The sequence below is a fragment of the Plectrocnemia conspersa genome, unplaced genomic scaffold, assembly GCF_051122295.1.
Source record: "Plectrocnemia conspersa isolate PC_06_02 unplaced genomic scaffold, ASM5112229v1 ptg000010l, whole genome shotgun sequence".
NCBI classification, from domain to species: domain Eukaryota; kingdom Metazoa; phylum Arthropoda; class Insecta; order Trichoptera; family Polycentropodidae; genus Plectrocnemia; species Plectrocnemia conspersa.
The window spans coordinates 6,261,818-6,287,929 of NW_028277174.1; the positions used below are offsets into that span (position 1 = coordinate 6,261,818).

Sequence of the window (26,112 nt, forward strand, 5' to 3'; positions counted from 1 at the left end):
ATAGATATTAATTGTAGTAAATGAACTATTTAAAATACGTTTTATTAATTTGGTTTTCATATTTTTTTTAATAATATTGTTTTTATTATATTATTAATTTTAAGATGTAATTTTAAACAATGAGCTGCTATTAAAAAACAGATGTCCAATATGTGCGGACAGAGGACTCCAAAGGAATGATCTATTTTTATTGCAAGTCCAACATACTTTTATATTAATTGTTACAACTTGTATTTTTTTTTAATTAATTAAAACTAATAAGGTATATTTTGATATACTTTATTTAAAAACATTATTAAAATATCACGATAGCATTTTGGATACATAACAAATATATACATACATATTTACAAATTTCTACTTTTTCAATATTTATTATTACAGAAGTAGAATTAATTATCAAAGGCACTGGGATTTGTTCGTCATTTTTTGTATATTTACATTATTACATGGAATAATAAAAAAAATATTAAATATAATTTAAATTAGAAGGCACATGATTCACATAAAAAAATAATATACATTTTGAATAAATAGTTCATTTATATATTTTTTTTAATTTAATATCTACATACATTTCTTATATTGAGATCATATTTGGTCAATAAGTTATATCACTTTACATAGTAAAGTGTGTTTTTTTTATATATAATTTACAATTTCTTTATGTATTTTTACATTTAAATATATTAATTTCAAAAGCATCTTATTATCTATAAAAAGTCAAAATTAATAATAAGTTTATTAACAGTGTTATACTAAAACTTGTATTTGAACTTGATGATTCCATATGACCCATCTCCATTGCTAATATATTAGATCCGTAATTTGTATAAGTATCGTCTCCATACAAAGGACTGTTCAGTATTTGTCTGAGACTCTCGGAGTGTGCAGGTAGATTTTCGCATCTAATCAGCGGCGCTTGATAAGAAGTTGGTCTGTCTTTTGCTCCCCTCTTTCTATTTTCAGTATCCACCTGCCCCATGAATAAGAGTGGTAAGCCAAAAAAGTCAGTTTCTACTCTCAAAAGTTCGTATTCGACACTAGGCACGGCCAGTCCTAAAGTCGGACAACCATGAGTAGACGACATTTCGCGGGGATAACCCAACTTCCATGGACCTATGCCGCAATCGAGATCTTGCTTCAGGTTATCCAACATATTTTGATCGAAAACTGTGAGAGATGCTTTTTCTACGTGGAAGTCCACTTCGGTACCTCCTGGTGTGTGATGGTCAGATTTACCGACTTTGTAATGTCCTGCTGCTGTGACTGAAAAACTTTGACCCGAGCATATCGTGTCGTAGAAAAATTTGTATTCGACGATCCATGTTCTATCGCCGGCGTAAAATCTAAAGTGCCTCGTCAAATAGAGGTTCATGGGACGCTGCTCGCAATGCACTGAAACCCATTCACCGGTCAAGGATAGAGGTAGCTTTATTTTAGTCAAAAGATGCGGCGGGGATCTCTCGTGAGCCATAGCCACTGCTGCGCAAACATGACAGTGATTGAGCAGCTCAGTATTTTTGGGCTCTTCAATCTTCGAATCTTCCATCTTAGGTGATAAAATTGAATCAATGTCGCTAATGGTACCCACGTCAAAGTTTCCTATGTAGCTCTTTTCGTGGATGCGACCCCTCATGTCTTCAATTCCTTTAGGATCGAAATTGAGCAAAGAGTCGCTTCTGATTAGAGAAGCGCTCTGAAGAGCTAAAGTATCAGAGACAGATGCGTCTACTCTAAGCAACGGAACTTGGAAAGCGGTCGGTTTGTACGAAGCTCTAGAGTCGAGTCTGGAATGAATGTCTCCGAGCAGTAGTTCTTGTCTGTAATAGGTCGTCTTGAACTTATCGTTCATTCCAGGTCTGATTTGAACTTTAAAATGATGCAGCTCGTGAAACACTAAACTGAGAGATAGGAGACAGTTGAACGTTTCATGCTTGTGGTGTTTTTTATGCGTATTTGTATGGCTTCTGTACGGTTCATCACTGGATAGTGACGAGGTGAAAGGCCTGTGGTTGCGTAGTGGATGCGGTTCCTCTGACAAGTTAAACAAATAATACTCCTTGTGAGGCTTCCATCGTTTTCTCACGAGACCTAAAAATATCGAATTACGATTAGAAAAAAAATATTTAAAAATAGTTTTTGTATTGAAGTGGATATAAAATTACTTGGACAAGTCGCGTTCATCTTGACTGAAAGGTGATATGCGACCTCTGGCGTGTGAGGAATTATCGAGACCCTGTACAGCGAGTATAAACCGTGGGCTCTCAGTTGCCCGCGAGCTGTGATTGTATATCCAGGGGTACTGCAGGATTCGTCACTGTAGTAAAACTGCAGGAGTTTGAAGGTTCCATTTTTATAGAATGTGTAAGATCGAAGCAAGAATTCTGGCCCAGGTCGAATCTCGCATCTGTAAAGAATTCAAAAATAACATTTAAATACACGAAACGCTTTAACGGTACCATAAGTACTAACTAAGACAGAATATTTAGCGCGTCAATCATTTAGACATTAAACGAGACGTGATTTTTATCGAGCGCAAATACGTGATTAGAATTATAATCCGGGAACGTTTTTTTGCTCAGAATTATGATTATTGATTTGTTAAGACGTGTTTTGAATATAATAGAATAGATTAAAAATGAGATAAAGCTTGATTTATGAAGCAAATGATGTTTTTACTGTTCGAATCGGTTTTACAAGTTGATCTTTTAAAATCAGTGCCGGTAACACATAACGAGAAGCTTATTTTAATAAATGTAATTTTCATATTTAGGACAAAATAAGTAGTTTATAATTTTTAAAACATTTAAGAAAGATTTATATATATATAATTTATTTTCTGATTTTCTGACTATAATAATGCTTTATATTCTTTAGAAATAGCTAGTGATATATACGTCTATATGGTCTATAGATCATGTCACTCACTCAGCAACGACCTTTGCGTAGCAACAAACGGTTAGACGAAAACGTATTATTTGATTTCAACATATCTAATTAGTATAATGTTATAAATAATGGAAAATCTTTTGTTTCCAGAGCATTAGTAAAATCGGTTTCGTACAAAACGGTCAGTCAACAATCGGATAAAATCTATTTTCATCCGATCGCATCTAGTCCGTAGAGATAACGAAGTATTTTGCTGTGTGTCTATAAACTTCACCAATGAACCTAGATTTTAATTAAAATATCTCAAATCTTCATTGAAACCTTCAGCGGTAAATTTTGCACCTTGAAGCTGAAGAATTTTATAAAATATTAACAGGATTCATCCCCGAATATTTATGTTTTGGCAAACATTGAAGCAATAGAGATGGCATAGTTGAAATTTCAAATTAACATTTGAAGACTAGGAAATAAAATACGTAAATCGTTATTTTGCTGATTTCGGTTTTTAAAGAAGTGGTGACTACTACCGTGTAAATATCAACAACCAGCTAGGCTAAGCAAATATAAAATATATTTTGAGCAAACATGCATAATTGATGTATATATTCTCACACGAGTGTAGAATACTAAATATAAATGGCAATATATGATTCAAATATTTGATATACTTAAATACTTAAAAAAAAAAAATCAAAATAACCTTAATTTTCATTACAGAAATTGCAAAAAAATTATGAATTTTTTGCAATTTCAACTTTATAATACGCAGTATGCTGCGTACTATAAAGTTAGATGTTTTTTTTATGTTTGAGTTGACATTTTTTTTTATTATTTACAGAAAATAAATCTGTCCAAAAAATAGCTTATTTTTTTATAAATTTAGTCTCATATTTTTGAGGAGGAAAAGAGCTCCAAGATAAATTTAAAATAGTTAGATTCTAACGCACTATATATTATTATACAAACTGTTTTTTTGTAAGCATCAGTGTGGATTATTATCGTATCGGATACATCATCATTATGCTCTTTAAGTCGACTCACCAAACAAAGCCTTATCTGGATCATAAGGGACCAGAAAACAATTATGAATTCGATACGAAATTACAGTGGAGCGATTCCATTACGATACATACCACCCAGAATGCACGAAAAACATTACAAAACCATAAGATAAGATTCAAGTTCAATCATACGGTAAAATTTATTTATTTACTTTAGTCATATCTCATTAATCACGTCTGATTAATTCTCCGCATTCCCACGCGTGTTTCTTTACAAATCGTTTACAAGTCTTTTTATAATTTACACACACGTAATTATTAATTGCTTTATCGCCCAGAAAACCCGCAGAGATCGTTAAAAACATTATAAATCTATCCAAAAATAATAATATCAAAAGCCGTAAAACAAACGTAGAGAATCATACACGTGTGTATAATCACCGTGTAATGTGTATTTACATATTTTACGATCGTGTGTAACTCAATATCGCGGTTTACGATTTCAACGACTTTTTTTTGGACACGCCGTATTTATTATGGGCTGTCACAGAACGTGAATGATTTACGTTTAGAGCCTTTTTATACGTACGTGAGTGGAAAAAATAATGATAGGATCGCAGCATCTAGTCGCTTGAAAATTATATATTTTTTATACAACCTGCTTCCGAAACGGGAAAGATGGGCATCTTATTCTAGAGAAATAACATCTAGATAAAACTAAACTGCCTATTGTTGATTCTGTGTTTTTTTTACAAACAAATATTAATAAATCCACAAACCTGGGGCTAAATCACACGCGTTTTTTCTATATGGCATTAAAATAAATCACACAGTGTGTACTATGTGGATATCGGAATAACGCAACGGGGATTTCTTTTTTTTGTGTTTTTTTTTTGTATAGATTGGGGATGACAAACGTTATTAATTTTATTTGTGTAAAAAATGATGCTACGATGCATAGAAATAAATCATTTAGAAAGCAAACGTATATTATTTCATCGAAAGCATCTGCTAACCGTGTCCAGACTGAGGAAACGAGAAAAAAAGAGTTTAGAGAAGAGGGAGGAAAAATAAAGTATGTCCCTTGTCAAAACAAAAAAGTGACAAGTGATTTAGGATCAACGTCATTTCAGACAGGTATAAGCAAACATAGCAAGATAAATATTTATATATCAGATTTATTTTCTCAATCACTTAAAAATAATCTTATACATAAATTTATTTTTCGATTGTAACAAGTTAAACTAAATTAAATGTCTAACACTGATAATTTTATTAATAAAAAGGATGATATGCTGATGAACCTTAAATAAGTCATTATAAGATTTTACCTGATTTTTAAACCGGAATATACTATATAATATTTACACTGCAAGAAACTGATATGTATCTAACAAGAAGCGTTTAATGAAAATTCTCCCAATAAACTTTTAAAGAGCGTTTTATATGCATAATTTTAGCGCAAAAAATAAAGTTTTTGACCGAAAATATATTTTCTAGAAATTTTCTGAAACTTAAATATTATATTAGAATATGAATTGATAATATGCATAAATTATGATATTATTAAGATAAGAACAAAGTATGTGGCTTTGATTTTTAAACTATAAAAATCACATATGAAATAAATAATAAATATTCAATTACAAGTTATTCAGAAAATTATAAAAGTATTAAGTAATTTTTCGGTTGCAAAGGATTTTATAATATATGAATCGAATGAACAAATCAACGATTGATATGCTACGTGTTCTAAAAAAATATTTAAAAGTATAATGCAGGTAAATTCGTAAATTATTTTTTGTGTATAAATAATGTATTTATTATTTATTTAAATTAAAACCATTGTAGCTTAATAGGTAGCTCCAATGCGTCACGATGGTCATAAAACAATATTAAATATGATTGCAATACACAAAAAATATAAGTTAAATATTATAATAAAATAAGACGAACCGGACCAGCTCCTCATAGCTGACATGAAATAGGGCAATGTGTAACGCCACCGTATTGAGGAGTCGGATGACTACAGCCATAGGCGAGTCCTGTCATCAAAAGAGTACGTGATCGTGATTTTCATAGATGTTCCAGAACCCAAAACTGGAATTCCTCGAGAATGTTTTGATTGTTGACAGCACCCTTCAGTAGTTTAAAAAAATGCTTAGCGACATATAACTTTCTGCGAGAACTCAGCGAATCGTATCCTAACGCTCCTAAAAGATAGGCGCTGGGATATTGGAATGGATAATAACCAAATATCCTCTTATATAGGTATCTCAAAAATATTTTCTGAAATAATGTTGCGAACTAAAATGTCATAGAGGACGCGAATAAGTGACCGATCGTCAAAGTGAAATGCGTTCCTTGGCTGAGCATATTGGAAAAAATTTTGCAGACGTCGTTTACGTGAAGAGAGAAGCTCTTTTTGTTCTCAAAAATGATTCCGAGATCTTTAGTGCAAGTTTCTCTATCCAAAATACTCACAAAGAGATCCCAGAGAGAGAGACACTTTTCGACATTAAATATTTTTTCGAAAATCTAAATCACTGTATCGAGAGAAGTCCGCAACAAATCAAATGCATTTATACAATTTTAAATCATCTGCATACAAAAGAAAACTTAGTATTACAACTGCCGTATTTATATCATTAATAAATAATAAACAGAGAGTCCAGGTTAAAACCTTGAGGACCCGAAGGGATGAAATACTCTTTCGACAATCGGCTGCCATAGGTTACAAACTGTCTACGATCGCTCAAATAACTCGAGAAGTACCGAGTTAAATCATCCGAGCAACCGAGGTCCGACATTTTTTTTAATAATAACCACAAGGTCTTCTCAAAATTCGAATATACGACATCTACTATATCTTTCCTAATTGTATATAAATATCTGAATTTTATTTTATTTATCAATGATATACAAATAATAAATATGTATCGAGAAATCATAGATAATATCTAAAAGTATAACACATCGTGGTTTAAAAGTATTTTAATTTCAAACAATCCAAGTATTTTGGTTGCACTGCCCTTGTGGAAATCAAGGTAGGAATAAAAAAATGTCACGTCATAACCAATTCGGTTTGAATGGATTATGGGAGAACGCGTCAGTGCCTGGAGTGCAGGGTAAATAAGAAGGCGAAAACTGGAAAAATAAACACAGTTACAATTTTTTAGAAATTTCCTAGAAATTATGTTTGTTTTTTATTCTGCTGCAGGCGGACCTTGAACCTCGTGAGTGTGCATTATGTTAATTCGAAGTCGAGTTAACAAACATGACAAGACATAGGCGTCTGTAAAGTGGTTGTACACCAGGCGTGTTCCGAAGAGTCGAAATTAACGGTCCATGTAAACACAGCCTCCAAAACGCCATAAACAAACTTTGAACCAAACGATATTCAAATACGTATACGAAAAACCTGTAATAGAATCTGTTGCTTTATTTCGATGCGTTCGGTGCATCTGCCATGTTACCAAGAGGGCGCAACTATAGGAGCCATGGGTGGTTTCCAAAAATACGAGCAATAAATTACTTGCAGGCAAAACGGTTACAGTGTTTCTTCGTAACGAGGAGAAACATTAAAAAAACAGAACCGAACTTGTTTGACTTTTTTGTAACTTTGATTAAAAATCAGGTGCTCCATCAACGTCATATGATTTAATTGAGTTGGTGACAAATTTATCCATTATTTATTCACCTCGACTCGATCTATAGTTCATGGCAAAGATGAATCGGTTCAATCAAATATTTAAATAATAATATTATTTTATTAAAAATAAATGTATGTATTTTTTAATCGTAATACAATGAATTAAAAAAATTAATAAATTCAGCCAAAATAAAAAACGTAATATCACTTAATCACTTTTAGAATTACTTATAATAATTGGGATTGCCATCTTAAAATGAAGAAATTAAATTGTTAAATCAATGCAGTTTAAAAGTATTGATTTTAGGATCAGTAATATAATTACTTATTAACTATTTATCGTATGAATGGATTTTAAAAAATCAAATGTGAAGGAATAGAATTAAGAAAATTATCGGAACTGTTTGATTATGAATATGAAGACAAAATTAGCAGTAACCCAAAAAAACAATACATTTAATGTAATTCTCGTGATAAAGAGCGTTTTTAAAAAAACTGAAGATTTGAAAGTTTTTAATAAAAACTGAAGTCTTCCCAGATATATTATTTACATGGTTTTGTCAATATGTAAACACAAAACCATGTAAAATATTGTCTTTCTGAGCGTAAAAGGTTAAGCAATTCTTGTAAACATAAATTAACATGATGTTTTGTATTTAAAACATAAAAAACATACAACGATTACGAAAGCACGACAGACAAACGACAACAAATCAAATTGACAACCTAAAATAATGCAAACAAGGAAGACACCTCTTCGACAAAAAAGCTTTAGCATACACAACGAGGCTCAAGCTTATTATTCAAACTATGCTTCGATTTTGAGCATTCGAAACACAAAGAATGATATGTAGCGTGAATTTGTAATCTTGTGTGAACATCTGACGCGTGACTCGCTTATCGATAATCACCAACACGTTTCGGCCTTAATTGGTTTTAAATGTAAATTGAAAACGTTTGAGAAACACTGGTAAAAAGTAAAAAAAAGGTGTGCGTCAAAGAATAGAAATTAAACGAGACAGATTTTATCGCGAGGGGTCTTGAGCAAACAGGGTCCCCAAACAAATCGTGCGTATTTATTGACTTTTCCTTGCTATAGGAATAGGCACTGTCATAGTTGAGAAACGGTAACAAAAAATAAATAAATAAAAGGTAAACAAATACGGCCCAACAGGGAATGTTTGACGGGCCCACGCTGTGAGGAAGAATGTTGTATGCATTTTGAAAATTCAATTTGACGGACCCCCGCGGTTCGCTGAGGATTCGTAGATATTTCTTCAGTATTCTAGAAATCGCCATGGTGTGGTCATAAAGATTCAGGAGCGATAGACAAACCACTATCTGCTACAAGTCTGCTACAAATCAAAAATATTTTTTAAAAATGTAAGGGAGATTGATACAGGAAGATTCACATCTTCAACTAAAAGCATGATTAAATAGAGAAATGTAATCTTTTAAAAAATAATATAGGAATGCAAGGAAGGCTAAACTTTTGAGGACTGTTTATTAAGTGATAATCTCCATATTATTAGCTTCTACATTTTCATAGCTAAACATATATCTAAAGATCTAACCAATTTATATCTTGAACACTAAATACTTCTTAGCGTCTTGTTCTACAGATTTTCAGAATTATTTCCGACTTTTGAGACTTGCATATAAAACATATTTTTATACTAAGCTCTGTAGTGTAAATTCGATGAATCGCCTTATTTTTTAATTCACATACAAACAATAATAAAACGGAATTGAAAGGGATGTATTATTTGGACGCTCACACACACGCCAACATATTCTTTTCACAACCGTAGGTCATCGTCAAAGGGCAAGTCAGACCCTTCTTCCATTATTTATTTAATCATCCAGCAAAAGAGGTCCTTTGTGCATGCAGGGGACAGGCGAGAAAACGGTAGGTATTTTTTATAATCCGTGGACGATAATGCGTGAAATTGATTCCAAGCAGTATTCGCGCCTTTTATAATTCTATAATAATAAATAAATAATGAATTTCTCCTTAGGTCAGTTGTAAAATAATCTAAAAAATACTGGAGGTCGTTAAGACCCGTAATAAAATTAGATATCCAGAGTCGTTTCAATCAAGCGACGCGGTCGAGCCGAAACATCACAAGATAAACATCTTGTTCAATCATTGGGAGGCATTCAAATAACGTGAAACGTGTTCCAAACAATGTCAGCCACTTGTCAATTATTCCAACGAGCGGCGGCCATTGTTAGGGAACCGGTGGTCTCGAGCGCCCAAAAAAGTGTCTCCGAGATTCTTTTTTTAAGCATCCGCTTCTGTGAGTCGGCTCTATAAAAATCGATTGAAAGGACAGTGCCATTCAGTGATGACGTAATTGATAGCGTTCAAGGCGTGCAAAGTACATATGGATATTTATAGATATATTGAACTTTTCATTAAAAAAAATCACATAGATATTGCCATCTATAGTTTCTCTCTTTATTTGGTCGACCTATGAAATTAATAGATAATCGATTCAATTAAGTTGTTTTAAGTCAATAATAAATTGAAGATTTCTGTTGGATACAAATAATGAAATAATTGTTATCAGCGTGATAATATAAATTTATGTTTATAAAATAAATTACGCCCGCATTCTTCTCAAGAGTCGACGTTTCCTTCGTGGATATTTACATACAATATGCAACATTTGGAATTTTCGATGTTTGTTTTTCATCACAACCTTAAAAGACACATCCGGCGAGCTATGCAAACACACATTGCATATTTCACTCAATGTCCCTTGGGTTCTGACGTCTACAAGATTTTAAATCTATGCAAAAAGTCTAACTAGCTCTGAGGAAAAAAATCAAGCCATCATCGAGTTTTGTTTTACCGTGAAAAATAAACACCATCAATGCTTCTAAATTATTATATATTGCTGACGGTGCAAAACGTCCCGGAGGCGTGTGCAACATCGTCGTTATTAATTACTATATTTATTGAGCGCACAACCACTTTTATGTTTTAGACTCGAATCTCGATATGGGAACGAAAAACGCTTATGGTTGTAAACCAGTTGGATAGAAAACGCTGTTAGCAGCGTTGACCACGCTTCGGGTCAAAAATAATACTATGTGTTGTGTACACACTTGTTATCGAAGTGTTTATGATGGATGTTGTTGGATGCGCGATTGGAAATTCTATGGTATTAGAGATAGAACCTTTAAAAAGGAAAAAACGGCTTTATCAATATTATGTTTTTTAGATAACTAAGCTTATATTCAAATAGGTATATAATAATTTAAATATTATAGTATTCAGTTTACCTTTTTTATTCTTTCGCTTTCATGTAAAAATCGGTACCTAATCAAATAAATATCTACATACCTACAACAAATGGCTATAAAAAATATTTTTTCTATTCAATGATGCCAGTTGCAGCACGTTTAAAAAACGAATAAAATTTAATTGGCAAGATAATGAGCGGATAAAAAGCTTCAGCATAAACTAACTAAATAATAGAACGCGTTAGTTATGAATATATTGAACATAGATATATTTAAGATATGATCATGGCGCACAAGATTTCCTAAAGAGTTGCACATTTCGTTTTAAGCAGTTTCAATTCCTGATTTTCCTTGTCAAACAAAAACACAAAGATGAATGCTTTTATCATGGCCAATTTAATTTCACATTTCAAAACTTCTACACAAAAGAAGAAGATTGTGGTAAAAATTATGGCAATGGATGTTTGGCTTTGATAAATCATGAATAAATCACCAGTAGATATATATATATCTACTAGCGAAAATATATTTTAACTGATAGTGAAATTATATGCTGCTCTAAAATATCTATAACACAAATATCCATTTGCTGTTCAAACCCAAACCTAGCCTACACGAATTAACGAAACCCAATTTGACCTAATGAAAGTTTTAAATCTAATTATAGTTTTAGAACTTCAATTGGGTCAAGTCCAAAATATTTCTCTCAGAGAAAATTAAGCGGAAGAAGAAGTACAGACAGATCTCGCATATTGCTCCATGGTTTGTCTGCACTTTGATATTACAATATGTTTTAAAATATGATCCTTGTCAATATTACTACGGACTGATGTATGGTCAAAGTGTATTCAAACTGAATTTTGGTCAATAGGAGGGCGCAAAAACAATTATCACTTCTCATAAGTCAAAAATTCACGACAAAAGCAATAAAATCGTGTCGGCGCCGTCGCAGTGGGAACGCTCGGTAGCGAGCGTTCCCACTGCGACGGCGCCGACACGATTTTATTGCTTTTGACGTGGATTTTTGACTTATGAGAAGTGATAATTGTTTTTTGCGCTCTCTTATTGGTCAAAATTCGGTTTAGATATGCCTTCTTTATTCGATTCTCACTTATTGTAAGTCATAATATTGTTATGAACGCTAGAGAGCCGAGCGTTTCCACTGCGACGGCACAATTTTATTGCTTTTGATGTGAATTCTAAACCTTGAATTTGGCCAGGAAAATGCATGCAACTACAATGTGAATTCTAAACGTGGACACTTAGAGCAGGTGGAAACATCTGTTTCCCCTTGAATATGTACAGGAAAAAACATGTCATTTCATGATATATCTATGAATCTTATTGAAATCGAAATATTAAAAAAATTACCACTGACTGCCTAACTTTTGCCCCCCCCCCCCCCCCCATTCCTAGAAAAAGTGTAAATGACGTCCAATAGAAAAACGAGTTCATACAATGCCCTACCGTTTAATAGCCCAAGATGGTTCGTCACTGAGGGCTTGTGCCCCCAGATAATGTGCTCCATATCTCTAGTCACGTTTTTTATCTGTGTTTAACCAATGCCTTATATGTCATTATGAAATGTCAATTTAAGGTCCCTATATTAATACATAAATCTCGCTACGCTACTACAGTTTTTCTTTATTTAAAAAAAAAAATCTTTTTCTTACAATAAAAATATTTCGCTACACGATCTGCGTTTTTTATTAAAATAAAAATTTAATTTGAGTATTTTTAACATTAAAATAGAACAAATTAACTTTGTAAGTAGTTTTTAAAATCTTAACCCTTTAAGCAGTGAGGTGCTTTATATACATTTGGTAATTTGTTAGTATACATCTGGGAGTGAGTTAATTTTACGTATTTTTCCATAATTATTTCTGTTGTTATTTTTTTATTATTATTTTATACTGCATTTATAGTCAATTAAAAAAAAATATATGTGACTCAACGTTTTATTGCGTTTATTTATTATTTATTTTATTTTATTTTATTAATTTATTTAGCTTAATAGCTAATCTTTACATCTAACAAATTTAGTAAACATATATAAAAATATATAAAAAATACATAACAGAAAGAAAAAATATACAATAATAAAGACTTAATATTATAATATTTTATTTCTATATGTACGAAGGTGTTTTTTTATTCCATTTATAAAACCCGTTATATTTTTGCTGTTTCGGATTTCTCTTGGAAGACTATTATATAAATTAAAACCTCCGTACATAATTCCCCTAGCCGTACTCGTTTTCTTATACTTAATTATTTTTAAATTTTCTCTATTTCTAGTATTATATTTATGTACATCTTTATTTCTTATTAAATACTTATTAAAATAGTGTGGTAACATATTATTTTCTAACTTATATATAAATACTAAAACATTCATACTCAATATTTCTTGAACATTCAACCATTCTAATCTATCAATCATACTTTTACAATTAGTTAATCTATTTTTATTTAAGATTACTCTCATTGCCCTATTTTGTAACTTTTGCAACATTTGTTTATCTAATTTATTCAACATATTTAAAAGTGTTGCACAATAATTAAAATGGGGCAATATTATACTATTGTAAATTAATTTTTTTGTATTTATACTTAATATATTTCTTAATCTAGATAATAAACCTATTTTTCTACTAATTTTTTTTAATATGTAATTACAATGTTCTTTAAAGTTTAATTTTGTATCAACAATTACTCCTAAATATTTTATATTATCCACTATTTCTATATTAGAGTTATTTATTACTATTTTGGTACTATCATCTAACACATTTTTATAATTAATAAACATACATTTAGTTTTATTCTCATTTAATTTAAGTACATTATTCTTTAACCATATCTCTAACACACCTAATTCATCATTCAAATTACTCACAACTTCTTCAATGTTATCACCCATGCAATAGATCAATGTGTCATCCGCAAATAGATGAACTTTACATTTTCTTACGTTATTAACTATATCATTTATATATAAAACAAACAACAATGGTCCCAATTTAGACCCTTGTGGTACTCCATAATACACTAACCTCTCTTCAGAACATACATTATTTATCTTAACTTTTTGTTTTCTTTTATATAAGTAATTATTAAACCATCTCAAAACTATATCACTTATACCTATACTCTCCAATTTCTTCAGCATTATTTCTCTGTCTATTGTTTCGAAGGCTCTCTTGAAATCCAAGAAAACTGCTCCAATGATTTTGTTTGTATCCTTAGCCAACAGCCAATCATTTATCACTACTTGTAATGCAGTTTCAGTGGAATGCTTTTCTCTGAATCCCGATTGTTGTTCACATATTATGTTTTGAGAAGTAACAAATTCCTTTAATTGTTTGATTACTACTTCTTCTATTATTTTTTCTATACACGGTAGCATGTTGATTGGTCTCATTTCTTCAACTTTTTTACTATTTTTTATTTTAGGTATAGGTACAATAGTAGCAATCTTTAAATTTTCAGGCATTTCTCCTAATGAGAGTGCTTTATTTATTAAATAATTTAATTTAGTTCCTATTATTTCCCATGTTTCTTTAATTATATTTATATCTAGTTCATCAGTACTAGTTCCTTTTTTAAATTTACATATTATGTTATGAATTTCATCTAATGATACTGATTTAAATTTACTAAATTTTACAATTAATGTTTTATTATTATATTGTACTAAATTACTAATCCTTGGTATTGAATTTACAATTTCTTCTATGCTCTCAATGTAATATGTATTCATCTTTTCTGCCATTATATAAGGATCTTGATATATATTTCCATTAATTTCCATTTTTATTATGTCGTTTTTCTGAGTTGGATTAATTAATTGTTTTATTGATTTCCACATCTTATTTGGATCATTTTGTATTTCATCTATCAATTTTTCATACCATTTCTTTTTAGCCATTCTTAATACTTTGACTGCCATATTTACACTAAACTTTACTTATTACACTAATTTTTTGTATTAGTATGTTTTAATAATTTATTTTAGCATTTTATTATTTAATTTTTTATACATTAATCGATATTTGTGGGGTTTTTATAGTAATTCAGAGGCTCTCAATATTTTTTATAAAATAAATATAAAATATTTTTAGTTATGTTTATTTATTTCATACTCTTCAATTTATTTTAATTATTCTCTATAAAAATATATACATTTTATTAAATTTAAAAAAAATCTCAGTGAAATATTGACCACCGTACATGTACGGCAATAGCACTTAAATGGTTATAGAACAAAGTTTTTAAAATGTAGCTTTTAGAAAAAAATAAAATAAAAATTTAGAACCCATCCTCTACAAACGGTATTTACAGTTCATTGTATTTACATGCCAAATTTTGTTAATATCACGTATAAAATTGATATTGACTTTCTCGGAATCGATCCAAGTTTTTTATGAATCTACTAAGATATGAATCATATAATGTGGTATTAAATAAAAATTCTATTAGACATTGGCGATAAGGCAAAAAAGCGTGCGAACACTAACCGGAAAATTTATCAGTTAATTTACTTTTCTTCTACCGACGAAACACAATCATCGGAGGCGAGATTGAACATTCTCGGTTTTTTACGATCGCCATCTAATAAATATTCACCCGCCGACCTGGAAGGTCAGATTGGAAAGAATGCCAGATTCTGAGTGTCCAGCGCAACGGGGTGTCCGATTGGCGCTGGCGGACTACCACGTATGTAAATAAACGTTTGAGAATTATTATTACCGACCACGAACATAATCAATAACTCATCGTCGGTTTTGTGTTGTGGAAGAAAAAAGCACGCGCGCGTCGTTAGTCAAACACAAACGAGATTTATGAAGATTGAATCGTGTACAGGTGTATAAACAATTAGGCGCAACGGGCGTGATGATACAAAAATTACATAGTGCCTGGCTGACTGTAAACATTCGCAACGGCCGTTATTATTATTGTGGGCTATTTTCATTGAAGTTTATGGTGTGTTAATTGTTTCTTTTTGGGGTTTTTTAAAAGTATGATTGCGATGAAATATTAATTGAAACATAAACAAAGAATCTGGGAGAATTGCTTTTTTTAGGTTTAAGTTTATGATGTTTGTCTTATGTATGAGTTTAAAATATTTTAACAATATAATAAGGTGTAGTTTGCCTTCGACGTGGAGACGTTTACTGCGCGAAATCAAACGTTACAGGCGTAAAAAATCAACTTCATAACTTATATTGTTTAAAGCTTAAAAGTAAGCAAGGTTGTTTGACAGGCGTCGCGTTTATTCTTCAGATGTATTGTGAATAAAAATGCTAATTTAAGTATAAGCAAATTGATCCCTAATTTATTTTAATTTAATTAGTTGTTTTGAATTCATTGGGTTGTGTCGACATGGTGCATTTAAATGTAATTTTAAAAGTTTTCAACATTGTAATTATCAAGGACGCAAAGTCTTTCAATTTCCGACATCAGAAACCATCTTAAAAACCATATAACTGAAATGAAGCCTTCAAGCTTATCATTGCACAGCATCACAGTATCAACATCCATGCATTATTTCCATATTCCTTTTCGCCTCATTTGAATTGTTAACGTCCTCAGATGCAAATTCGCGTCCGTGCGTCGTTCCTCCGGCTTCTTTTTTTCATCGGTTGCGATAAATCTTTGAAGGCACGACGACAAACATCACAAAGGCGGAGCCATGCAGCCGATCGATATAAATCGTCTGGATTTGCTTATGGATTGACGTTGAATGGGCAGCCCGAAACAATGGATTCGGCGGTTTCGATGGAGAGTTGGCCCTCTGCACGCGAACACGTTCCGACAAAGGGTTGCCGAAAAGGCACCGCTGTTTTGCTAACAATCATTATTATAGTATTCTATAAAATATAAAAAAGCTTATAAAAGCACAAAAGCTAAATAATAATGTGTAAAATTTCCCATTATTATGTGAACGAAACTCGTTAATGATTGAAATATTGATAATGCTTTCAGTATGCAGGAATTTTTTGTACGTTATTCATATTTGAAAATATAATTCGAATAGCTACAATTAGGGCTTTCAATACAGAAGCATATTTTCAATACAATATCAAGTTTGATATTAAACACAGAAATAATTTTGATAAAATTTTATACTGCGGAAACTGAGCTTTTACGTTTCTATTGGAAAACTTAAATATGTGTTTGTAAAATATAATCTGATACAGAAATGTGATATATGCGGTTTCTCAGATCGTAGATCGTCTGAAACTCGTTACCAATCGGAATTGCCGTAGAATCGTTGTCTTACTATTATTATGCCTTTTACGACCGGTGAAGCAGTTGTAATATATAAACGATCGCAATCTAGGAAAGCGCGTGTGTTTAAATTGTACTCCTGTACCAACAAATCATTGTTTTAGAAGACAATTTCATCCTATCGCCGCTAACAAGGTGGTTACTGTAAACGTTGATGGCTGAGCCGGCAGCGAATGTCAATCTGTTATTGAAATACCACAATAAAACTTTAGCTTATTGAAATTAGGCAGAAAAACTGTTACTGAAACAACAAAAACACTCGTACAGTGATGAGACATCATTTCAGATTTTCCCAAAAGGGGGGTGGCAAAAGCAGTCTTTTTAATATTTCCATTTTATTAGGATTTTATTCATAGTATAGCTTTCCGTTGATGTTGGCTTCAATTTTGAAGCCATTTTCCGGTTGGGTGAAAAATTTTAAATTAATTTCGTGGACTACATTTTTGGTGGTTTATTACCTAGTTGTTTGTTTGATTCTTATTAGAATGTCATGTTAACGACATCATTAATAATTATTTCAGTATCCGATTCCTAACTATCTTTTTAACATTCTATTTTATTGCGATGCATGATAATTCATTATATGACAAGTATTTTTCTGGCCAAATTCAAGAGGGAATACACGTAAAGGCATTAAAATCATTATATTAAGACTTTTATAATAATATTACGACTTACAATAAGTGAGAATTGAATAAGGGAAGCATACCTAAACCGAATTTTGACCAATAGGAGAGCGCAAAAAACAATTATCACTTCTCAGAAGTCAAAAATCCACGTCAAAAGCAATAAAATCGTGTCGGCGCCGTTGCAGTGGGAACGCTTTATTGCTTTTGACGTAGATTTTTGACTTCTGAGAAGCGATAATTGTTTTTGCGCTTTCCTATTGATCAAAATTCGGTTTAAATATACTTTGACCATTATTCTCATATCAGAAGTACGTAATAATATCGGTAAAGATCATATTTTAAAACATATTGTAATATCGAAATGCAGACAAAACATGGAGCAAAATGCTAGATCTCTCTGTACTTCTTCTCAGCATATTTTCCCATGAGAGAAATATTTTGGACTTGTTCTAATGAAAGTTCTAAAACTATAATTATGTTTGGGTTTGAATATAAAATGAATGTATCGCAACTGTTAAATAGAGTTTCATAGATATTTTAGAGCATCATATAATTTTACTAGCGCCAATCAGTTAAATTATATTTTCTCTAATAGAAATATATATCTACTGGTGAAAATGTATTTGAGCTTCACTAGTGAAAATATATCTTCACTGAAAATACACATTTATACATTGCACATGTATAAATAATAATAAGTATGTAAATGTATATATTACTACACATTGAAAAGTTGAGACCATATAATTTTACATGCACCTGCCAGATAAATTATATTTTCAGTATTAAAAATATATATAATATATCTACCAGTGAAAATCTATTCCGATATGATTTTACTGAAATGACATATTTTAAAAAATATTTTCGGGATAGATTTGAGAGGGTTTTTATAGATTTTCTTCGAAGGATAATTAGAGAATTTTTGATTTAGAATCAGGGATTCCATTTCAGCTTTTTCCGGGGGAAAGCAAAAGTTCGCCAGTCAGTGGACTTTTTTTTTAATTTTTCGATTTCATTAAGATTCATAGTATTTCATTAAATGACATGCATTTTTCTAACCAAATTCAAGGGAGGGCCCACCTGCTCTCATGGAGTGATCTCCTATTTTAATATGATTTGATTTGCTATATGAAACATAGTCAATCATAAAAATATTTTTGAGCTATTTGTAAAAGATATTTTTTTTAAAATGAAGAATTTTACTGAAATTTTTCAAAAATAAACTCGACTTTATTAGGTAAAAATAATAAATTTTATATTTGTGGCAAAAAATAGCTGTCGTATAGTACATTCGAACCGAATTATAAATATATTTATAAATTTACTCACATATTTTTTTTTTCAAGTATAATACATAATACCATATAACAAGTTAAGGGTACAATAACAGTCAAATTCATAAGGTTCAGTTAAAATTTTAACTCCTACTTTATTCACTAGAAATCCATCCTCAAGTTTTAAGAAGAACATTCAAAATCATTGAATGAGTAAATGTACAGAATTAAATTGCGAACCACAGATGGACTATCGCCGTTTCTGGCATCACAGTCCATCAGCTCACCGTCGGGTAGGAGGCTCGCGCACCCGACCACTTTTTGTTTGGTCGTTTTGTCGAGTATTATTGATGTTGGTATAAGGGAATATGAATTATTCATAGGGTTCGGCCAGTGTATATTTTAAAAGGCCGGTTTGCAGCATAACATTTCTAGACGTCTTCGCGTTTAAAACACAAAGATGATAAATCGGCGCAACGAAACCGAGCTGGTTTCAATAGTACCAATATGCATTCGGAAGAGATGCACCATAGAAGACTATGACATAATGTCAGGTGACGTTTTGGCGTCGTGAAAGCATTCCAAATCCGTTCTCGGCATTGCCAAGATGCCTTCGATGCGTGAACCGCACAAGAGCTTATGCAATCCAGCAACTTGAATGCTGGAATTTCAGGGATAAAAACTTGGGACGCGACAAAGTGCTTTATGTCTTGAGGCCAGTTCCAGATTAGCTGACTGGACGAATTCTCAACCGGTCGTATTACTATAATAACGTGTTGCGATTGAAACAATGTAATGGTCGATTGGAAAACAAAAAATCAATTTGCCTGAACGGTTTTTTTATGATTGCAGTAAACGCTGTGGGCAAAAAATGTTTACTTTGGACTTCGAACATAATGTATTATATTTATGATACAATAAAATAAGCGATTGCGCTCTCGGTAATTTAATTTTATAACATGTTAACAGTCATATATCTTGTATAACAAATTAATAAGCGTTTCTTGAAACTCCTAAAATTGCGTAACAAAAAAAAACAGAATCGTTAATTCAATACAATTTTATTTTATAAGAGAATTTCATATTCTTTTATAAAATAAATTCGTACATTTAGTGTGATTAGAAATTTATTTAGTCATTTATTCTACATATTGTTTTATACTTATAGAGCTACAGTTTTATGCTCCGGAACACACTCGTGCGTTGCAGAATCGCACACTGTTTCTGCTTATCTTTGCGAAGTCAAACACATTGTTAAAAGCTCATAGCGATAACAATTCGACTTCCGAACGAAATAGCCATAGATATATTTCATACACTTTTAGTAAAATCAGTCGTTTTAGAATGGATTTGGTAAATATTTTGAAAAACATATAAAAAAAGTTATTCCATTTTAAATCCGTTATTTTTTTCTATAAAATAGGATCGAATGTTCCGGGACATAATAATCATTAGCCCGAGACTCGAGCCTTTCTGATTTTCTACTGAAAAAGTTGACCAAAATTAACACAACTGTATCATTAAAAACATATTTTTTAGAAAAAATAAATAAGAAGCTCGTTGCTTAAATACAGGAACTTCATTTAGGGGGTATGGGCCGGCATGGCATTTGCTCTCCCCCCCCCCCTTTGAATTTGCCCTGAAAAATGCATGTTATATATTGAAATACTATGAATTTTAATGAAATCAAAATATTAAAAAAAATGACTACTAACTGGCCAACTTCCCCCCCCCCTCCCACCTCCCATAAAAATCTGAAATGACGTCTCTGATTCTCAGGTTTTCCTCAAAGAAAATATACAAAAAAAACAGTCTCGAATCTATCCCGAAAATATTTTTTAAAATATGTCATTTCAGTGAAATCGTATCGGAATACATTTTCACTGGTAGATATAACATTTTACCAGTGAAAATATAATTTATCTGGGATGTGCTAGTTAAATGATGTAGTATCAAACTTTCCATACATAGTATTACATTCATTATTTATTTAGTGAAGCTCAAATACATTTTCACCAGTAGATTTATATTTCTACTATCGAAAATATAATTTAACTGATAGGCGGTAGTGAAATTATATGCTGTTCTAAAATGTCTTTGAAACTCGATTTGACAGTTGTCAAACGTCCATTTTCAAACCCAAACCTAAACTACACGAATTACTCAAACCCAATTTTCATGAGGCCAAGTCTAAAATACAAATTAAGCTAACTCAATTCTCAGTGAAAAATAAGCGGAAGTATAGACAGACGTCGAATCTCGCTTATTGCTCCACTGTTTGTCTGCACTTGGATACTACACTATGTTTTAAAAATATGAGAGCTATCCTTACCGATATTACTACGGATTTCTGATATGATAGTATTGATCAAAGTGTATTCAAACCGAATTTTGGTCAACAGGAGGGCGCAAAAACAATTATCACTTCTCAGAAGTCAAAAATTCACGTCAAAAGCAATAAAATCATGTCGGCGCTGTTGCAGTAGGAACGCTTACTTCAACGGCGCTGATACGATTTTATTGCTTTTGACTTAAATTTTTGACTTCTGAGAAGGGTATTGTTTTTTGCGCTTTTCTAATGATCAAAATTCGGTTTAGATATGCGTCCTTTATTCGATTCTCTCTTATTGCTTCTCGCCTCAATGGCAGGGATATTCATCATAAAAATAATAAATATACTATCATATTCGTCCCTAAATGGTCTTTCTAAAATATTTTTTTACTCATCAAAAATAAAATATGAATTCTTATTTTTATAATAGTATTTTATAATTGCTGTTGTCATTAGTAAAAAAAAATATATCAAAAATATGCCTGCTACATTTTTTCAGCAATAAATTAATATTTATGTTCTTTTACACACATGAACATACAGATATTTATCAAAAATATATTTTTCCGGAAATTCCAGGACCTACAAAAACTTGAGAGATCAGAATTACTAGTCTTAATCAAGATTTTTGATACAAATTAAACTTAAATAATACCACAAAAATATTTTTTTAATTTAATTTATATTTACTCATTAAAAAATATCTTAAGCATAAAATGAAAAAGTACATTTTTAAGCTAGTAATTATGTTTTTTTTTTATATTTACAAAATAAATAAATTTAATCTGATTAAAGGGAAAACATATATGATTACTCACTTTTTAAATTAAAATTAATGGAAATATTAAAAAATATAATATAAATATAAATCATAATCATCATACACTTCATTTTTAACCTATGCATTATTGTATTATATTTATTTTAATTATAAATATGATATCAATCAAATAATATTAAACTTCATGTCAAATGTATTTTTATATAACATCACGAGAATATGTATACCTGGATAGATAAGAGGACTTTCTAAGAAACCAATCGTGGAATTTTAAAGTGCTTTAAGTGTTCGTTCGATCACATCTCTCGTGATGATACTCTATATTGGATGCAGGCAGATGGAAGGATGATTCATCTTAAAATTTATATTTGGCCCCTCATTATGGCGCGTACTAAACGGAATACAAAAACACAATCAACTCACCCTTCGGACACCCATTTCCCATGGATGGCACTCGGAGAGTCCAGTACCACCGTGGCCCTTTCCACAATGGCTGCCCTCCTCACAGCTTTCTCGCATTCTCCAATTTCTTCATACTGATGGTTTTCAGTATTCAGCCTGTAGCAGTACGCCGCGTGGAAACCTTTAAATATGAGAAATTTCATTCAATTTGTGGTCCGATTGTGTTGCTGATCGATTGGGGACTGCGCGAACAATGGAGAATTTCTAATACGATTACCATCCGAATAAAGCGTAAATTATCTCACAATTCGCCATTTATCAGATTTCTGCAAAGATTTCCAAAGCTCTATTGTTAGACGCTACGCACTGCGTTAACTGAGCAATAGATCAGGCGAAGAATGTAAAGGTCTATTGTTGGGGTCTGACATGTTTTTGACAACTTTTGACGGGTGGTAGCTAGACGATTGACAATAGATTATGCGGAAAGGGATTTTTTTGAAATCCTAAGAAAGCAATGGCACGTCCTCGAGGAACGCAGCTGTGACGTGTCAATTAAACATCTTAGAAACGATATTGTTACTATGAGACAAAGAACACACGTTGGTTTTGGAACAAAGATTTAACCAAACAATAAGTATTTGTTCTGTTAATTTTGAAAGTTGTAGAATATAATAGCTACTTGCCAAAAACACAGGTTTTCGTCTGGTACGAAAGCTCATAATGTAATTAAAAAATCACTGTAAGCGATTCATCAAAATGACAGTGAATATTCATCATCTTGTTGAAGAGCGGAAGGAGACTATTTTTTTTAGAAGGATTTCGGCTCCTTGTGCAAAGATGACACATGGATTCGTCTCGTACCAAACGAGACGGTGTCATAACCATATTTCTGGCTTAATTAGTACCAAATGAGCATGAAGAGATAAATGTAGGTGAAATACAGACATAATTAAAGCTTATTTTAAGCTGCGTAAAGACTATTATCGCTAAGCAGCGATAGGTAAGGGCAAAAGCTATAAATCCACAAAAATAGACAGCTACGAAATGTTTCTCATGGTGTTTATCTTTCTATGATATTAATTGATTATTTAATTTATACGTTGAACTCTGTATGTTTGGTGAACGAGCGGACATTTGTGTATTGTCGAAAGTTATAAACATAAATTTTGCCCTGTCTCAGTTTTTTTCTTATCTCGGCGATGTATCGGTCCACCTTTCGGACGGGCAAACCATTAAATATAATGATTGATGACAGTATAAAAGGTTCTAAAATGGATCGGGAACAGATCGTATTTCGATAGGTTCGCTGGGACATAAAAATTTTATGGTAAATTGAAATCAGCCAACCGCGATAAAATCTTTAAAGTGAAAGCAAAAAAATATGCAAACAAAATTAGAGTAAAAACAAACTGTAGGTATAGCTGTCAAATTATTGTGGTTTAGAAAAAAACAATTAACTCACTCAAAATGATAAGATGAAATGTTGAAGTCTTCATTTTACTTGATGGTGGTTAAACGATTTGTTAACACATTTGTTAATACACTGTGATTGTTCAACACACACACATGTCGTAAAATGAGTTATAAAGTTAAACTGTTTTGAAAGTAGAAACTTTTCGCGCGATTCCAAGATGCCAAATACGCGTCTGACCGCGCAGCCTCCCACGACAACTTTGAAGCAGCTCCGTTCCGAACGTGAGTTTACCAATGGTTAACTGGGCAGGGGTTGTAATCGCTGGCGCACGAACACATTTTTTATATGTTCAATAAATAAATGTTTCGAACTACGTTTCGAAATGGTTCAGAGAAAAACAATATTTTTAAACTATAATTTTGTTAATCGCTTATATCCCCATATACATACATATGTACAGCTTATGTAATAAAAAAATTCAAGCTGCGCAGATACTTTTATCAGAGGTAAAGATTTTTATTTTTAATTTAAAATATATTATTGGCAGAAATTAATTAGTAAAAATAATTTTATTACGTAATATTAATAATTAATTACCTGGTTTTAAAAATATATTTAGATAATATTTTTGTAAGAGCTTCACATACGCCATTTCACGTTTAAAACAAAATATTTTTTGTTATGTTTATTTCGTACTATTTAATTAATTGCTATTATTTTCTGTTAAAATTATTTACAATAAATACCAAATTAAAAAAAATATCCTATATAAATACATATAATGTTTTTTTTCATATATGTAAATAAATAACTATCTGGGGTATCTCAAAACAGTGCGGAATCGACCACCGTACATGTACGGCGATACCGCTCAAAGCGTTAAAACATAACATTCAGGCAGAAATAGTCCGTACCATTCTCAAGATTCGCAATATTTTATGAAAAATGATTTTTTTATCGCATATAGATGTTGATATTTAATTATAAAACGATTTTTTTAAGTATAACGGCGTTCCGTTAGAAAATATTTTACCGAAAATGTATTTTGGTTAATATAACATCGAGAATTCTATATTTTCCGTATTTATTTAGTTTTAATTCGTCACATAAGCTTATACACGTCACAAAACCCACATGTATCCACAACCATTATATATAATATACATATGTATTCTGGAATTTAGGCTATAATAGCGTAATTTTTAGTCTGAATTAATAACCCAGAGGCCACGAATTCAAGTAAAAAAAAATGCGCTATTATTAAGATCCAAACTCAGCTGCAAAGTGTCATCCATTGACAGTAAACTATACATAATAATTTATAGTTAATTATATAGACATCACCGATTCCCAGACTGGTGGTTAATATATTTTTAGCTATTGTTTTGTGTGATTGATTTACCACGTTGTAATGCATTGGGCTTATGCCTGTTAGGTTACAACGAAAGATTAAACAAATGTTATCATGATAACAATACTATTTAATATATTTATTCTAAAGTTTCATAACGGAAAAAAATGTTTGCGACCAATGCTAGTTAGTATACCTTTGGCCAGCTAAACAAATAATGTTTCCAACGAGGAGGCGTTCCCAGTTTATGCACCTGTAATGGAGAATGGCTTAAATTCCATATAACAAATTGTATATGTATATTTTTTGTAAATACATTTTATTATCTTTATTTTTTCTTAATTTTAAATACATATAAAATATATTATTATGTGTAGTCAAATTAATTATAATACCAAAATTTAATGATAATTAAATTAAATAGTGCTAAAAATAAATAATATGTATTAATGCATTTAAAATTGCGAAAAAATATATTAACATTTTTTGTATAAAACTTGTATTATTTATATTTAAGGCCTTATGACTTTCAACAAACTTAACAAAGCCTCAGGCATATGTTGGTTTTGGGTTGGTGACTTTTTTTAATTTAAAAAATCTCATATGTTTATATGTACATACATACATGTGTATTGAAAAAAAACAATTTAAATAGAAACAATATTTAATATGTATAAATTGCATATGATAAAATTAGATACGCCTATGTTTGTTAGTTTGGTTTGGTATATAAAAAATTGATGACTCTCGTTTAATTATAACTTATCGTATGGTTTATTAATAACTAGTTTTGAATATTGATTTTTTTTTTGGAACAGCCTATCGTTATTTGCAT

The 26,112-nt window shown here is 31.2% G+C and overlaps 1 protein-coding gene across 1 annotated transcript; it reads right to left on the reverse strand.

The window, feature by feature from the left end:
- Positions 1-263: 263 nt before the first annotated feature.
- Positions 264-24,187, reverse strand: LOC148230495 (protein APCDD1-like). The gene is made up of 4 exons (XM_088194692.1): positions 23,975-24,187; positions 22,534-22,693; positions 2,169-2,410; positions 264-2,094 (listed from the first exon to the last, which is right to left on the reverse strand). The coding sequence occupies exons 1-4, from the start codon at positions 24,006-24,008 to the stop codon at positions 710-712; spliced, it is 1,821 nt and encodes a 606-aa protein (XP_088050818.1). The 5' UTR covers positions 24,009-24,187; the 3' UTR covers positions 264-709.
- Between the last annotated feature and the right edge of the window lie 1,925 nt (positions 24,188-26,112).

Bases quoted from the DNA above. Each gene is read 5' to 3' on its own strand.
- LOC148230495 (XM_088194692.1), bottom strand. From the start codon at position 24,008: ATGAAGACTTCAACATTTCATCTTATCATTTTGA. The intron at 22,694-23,974 runs GTGAGTTAATTG...TCATATTTAAAG, and splicing joins ATTTCATCTTATCATTTTGA to GTTTCCACGCGGCGTACTGC. The intron at 2,095-2,168 runs GTAATTTTATAT...CGATATTTTTAG, and splicing joins GATGAACGCGACTTGTCCAA to GTCTCGTGAGAAAACGATGG.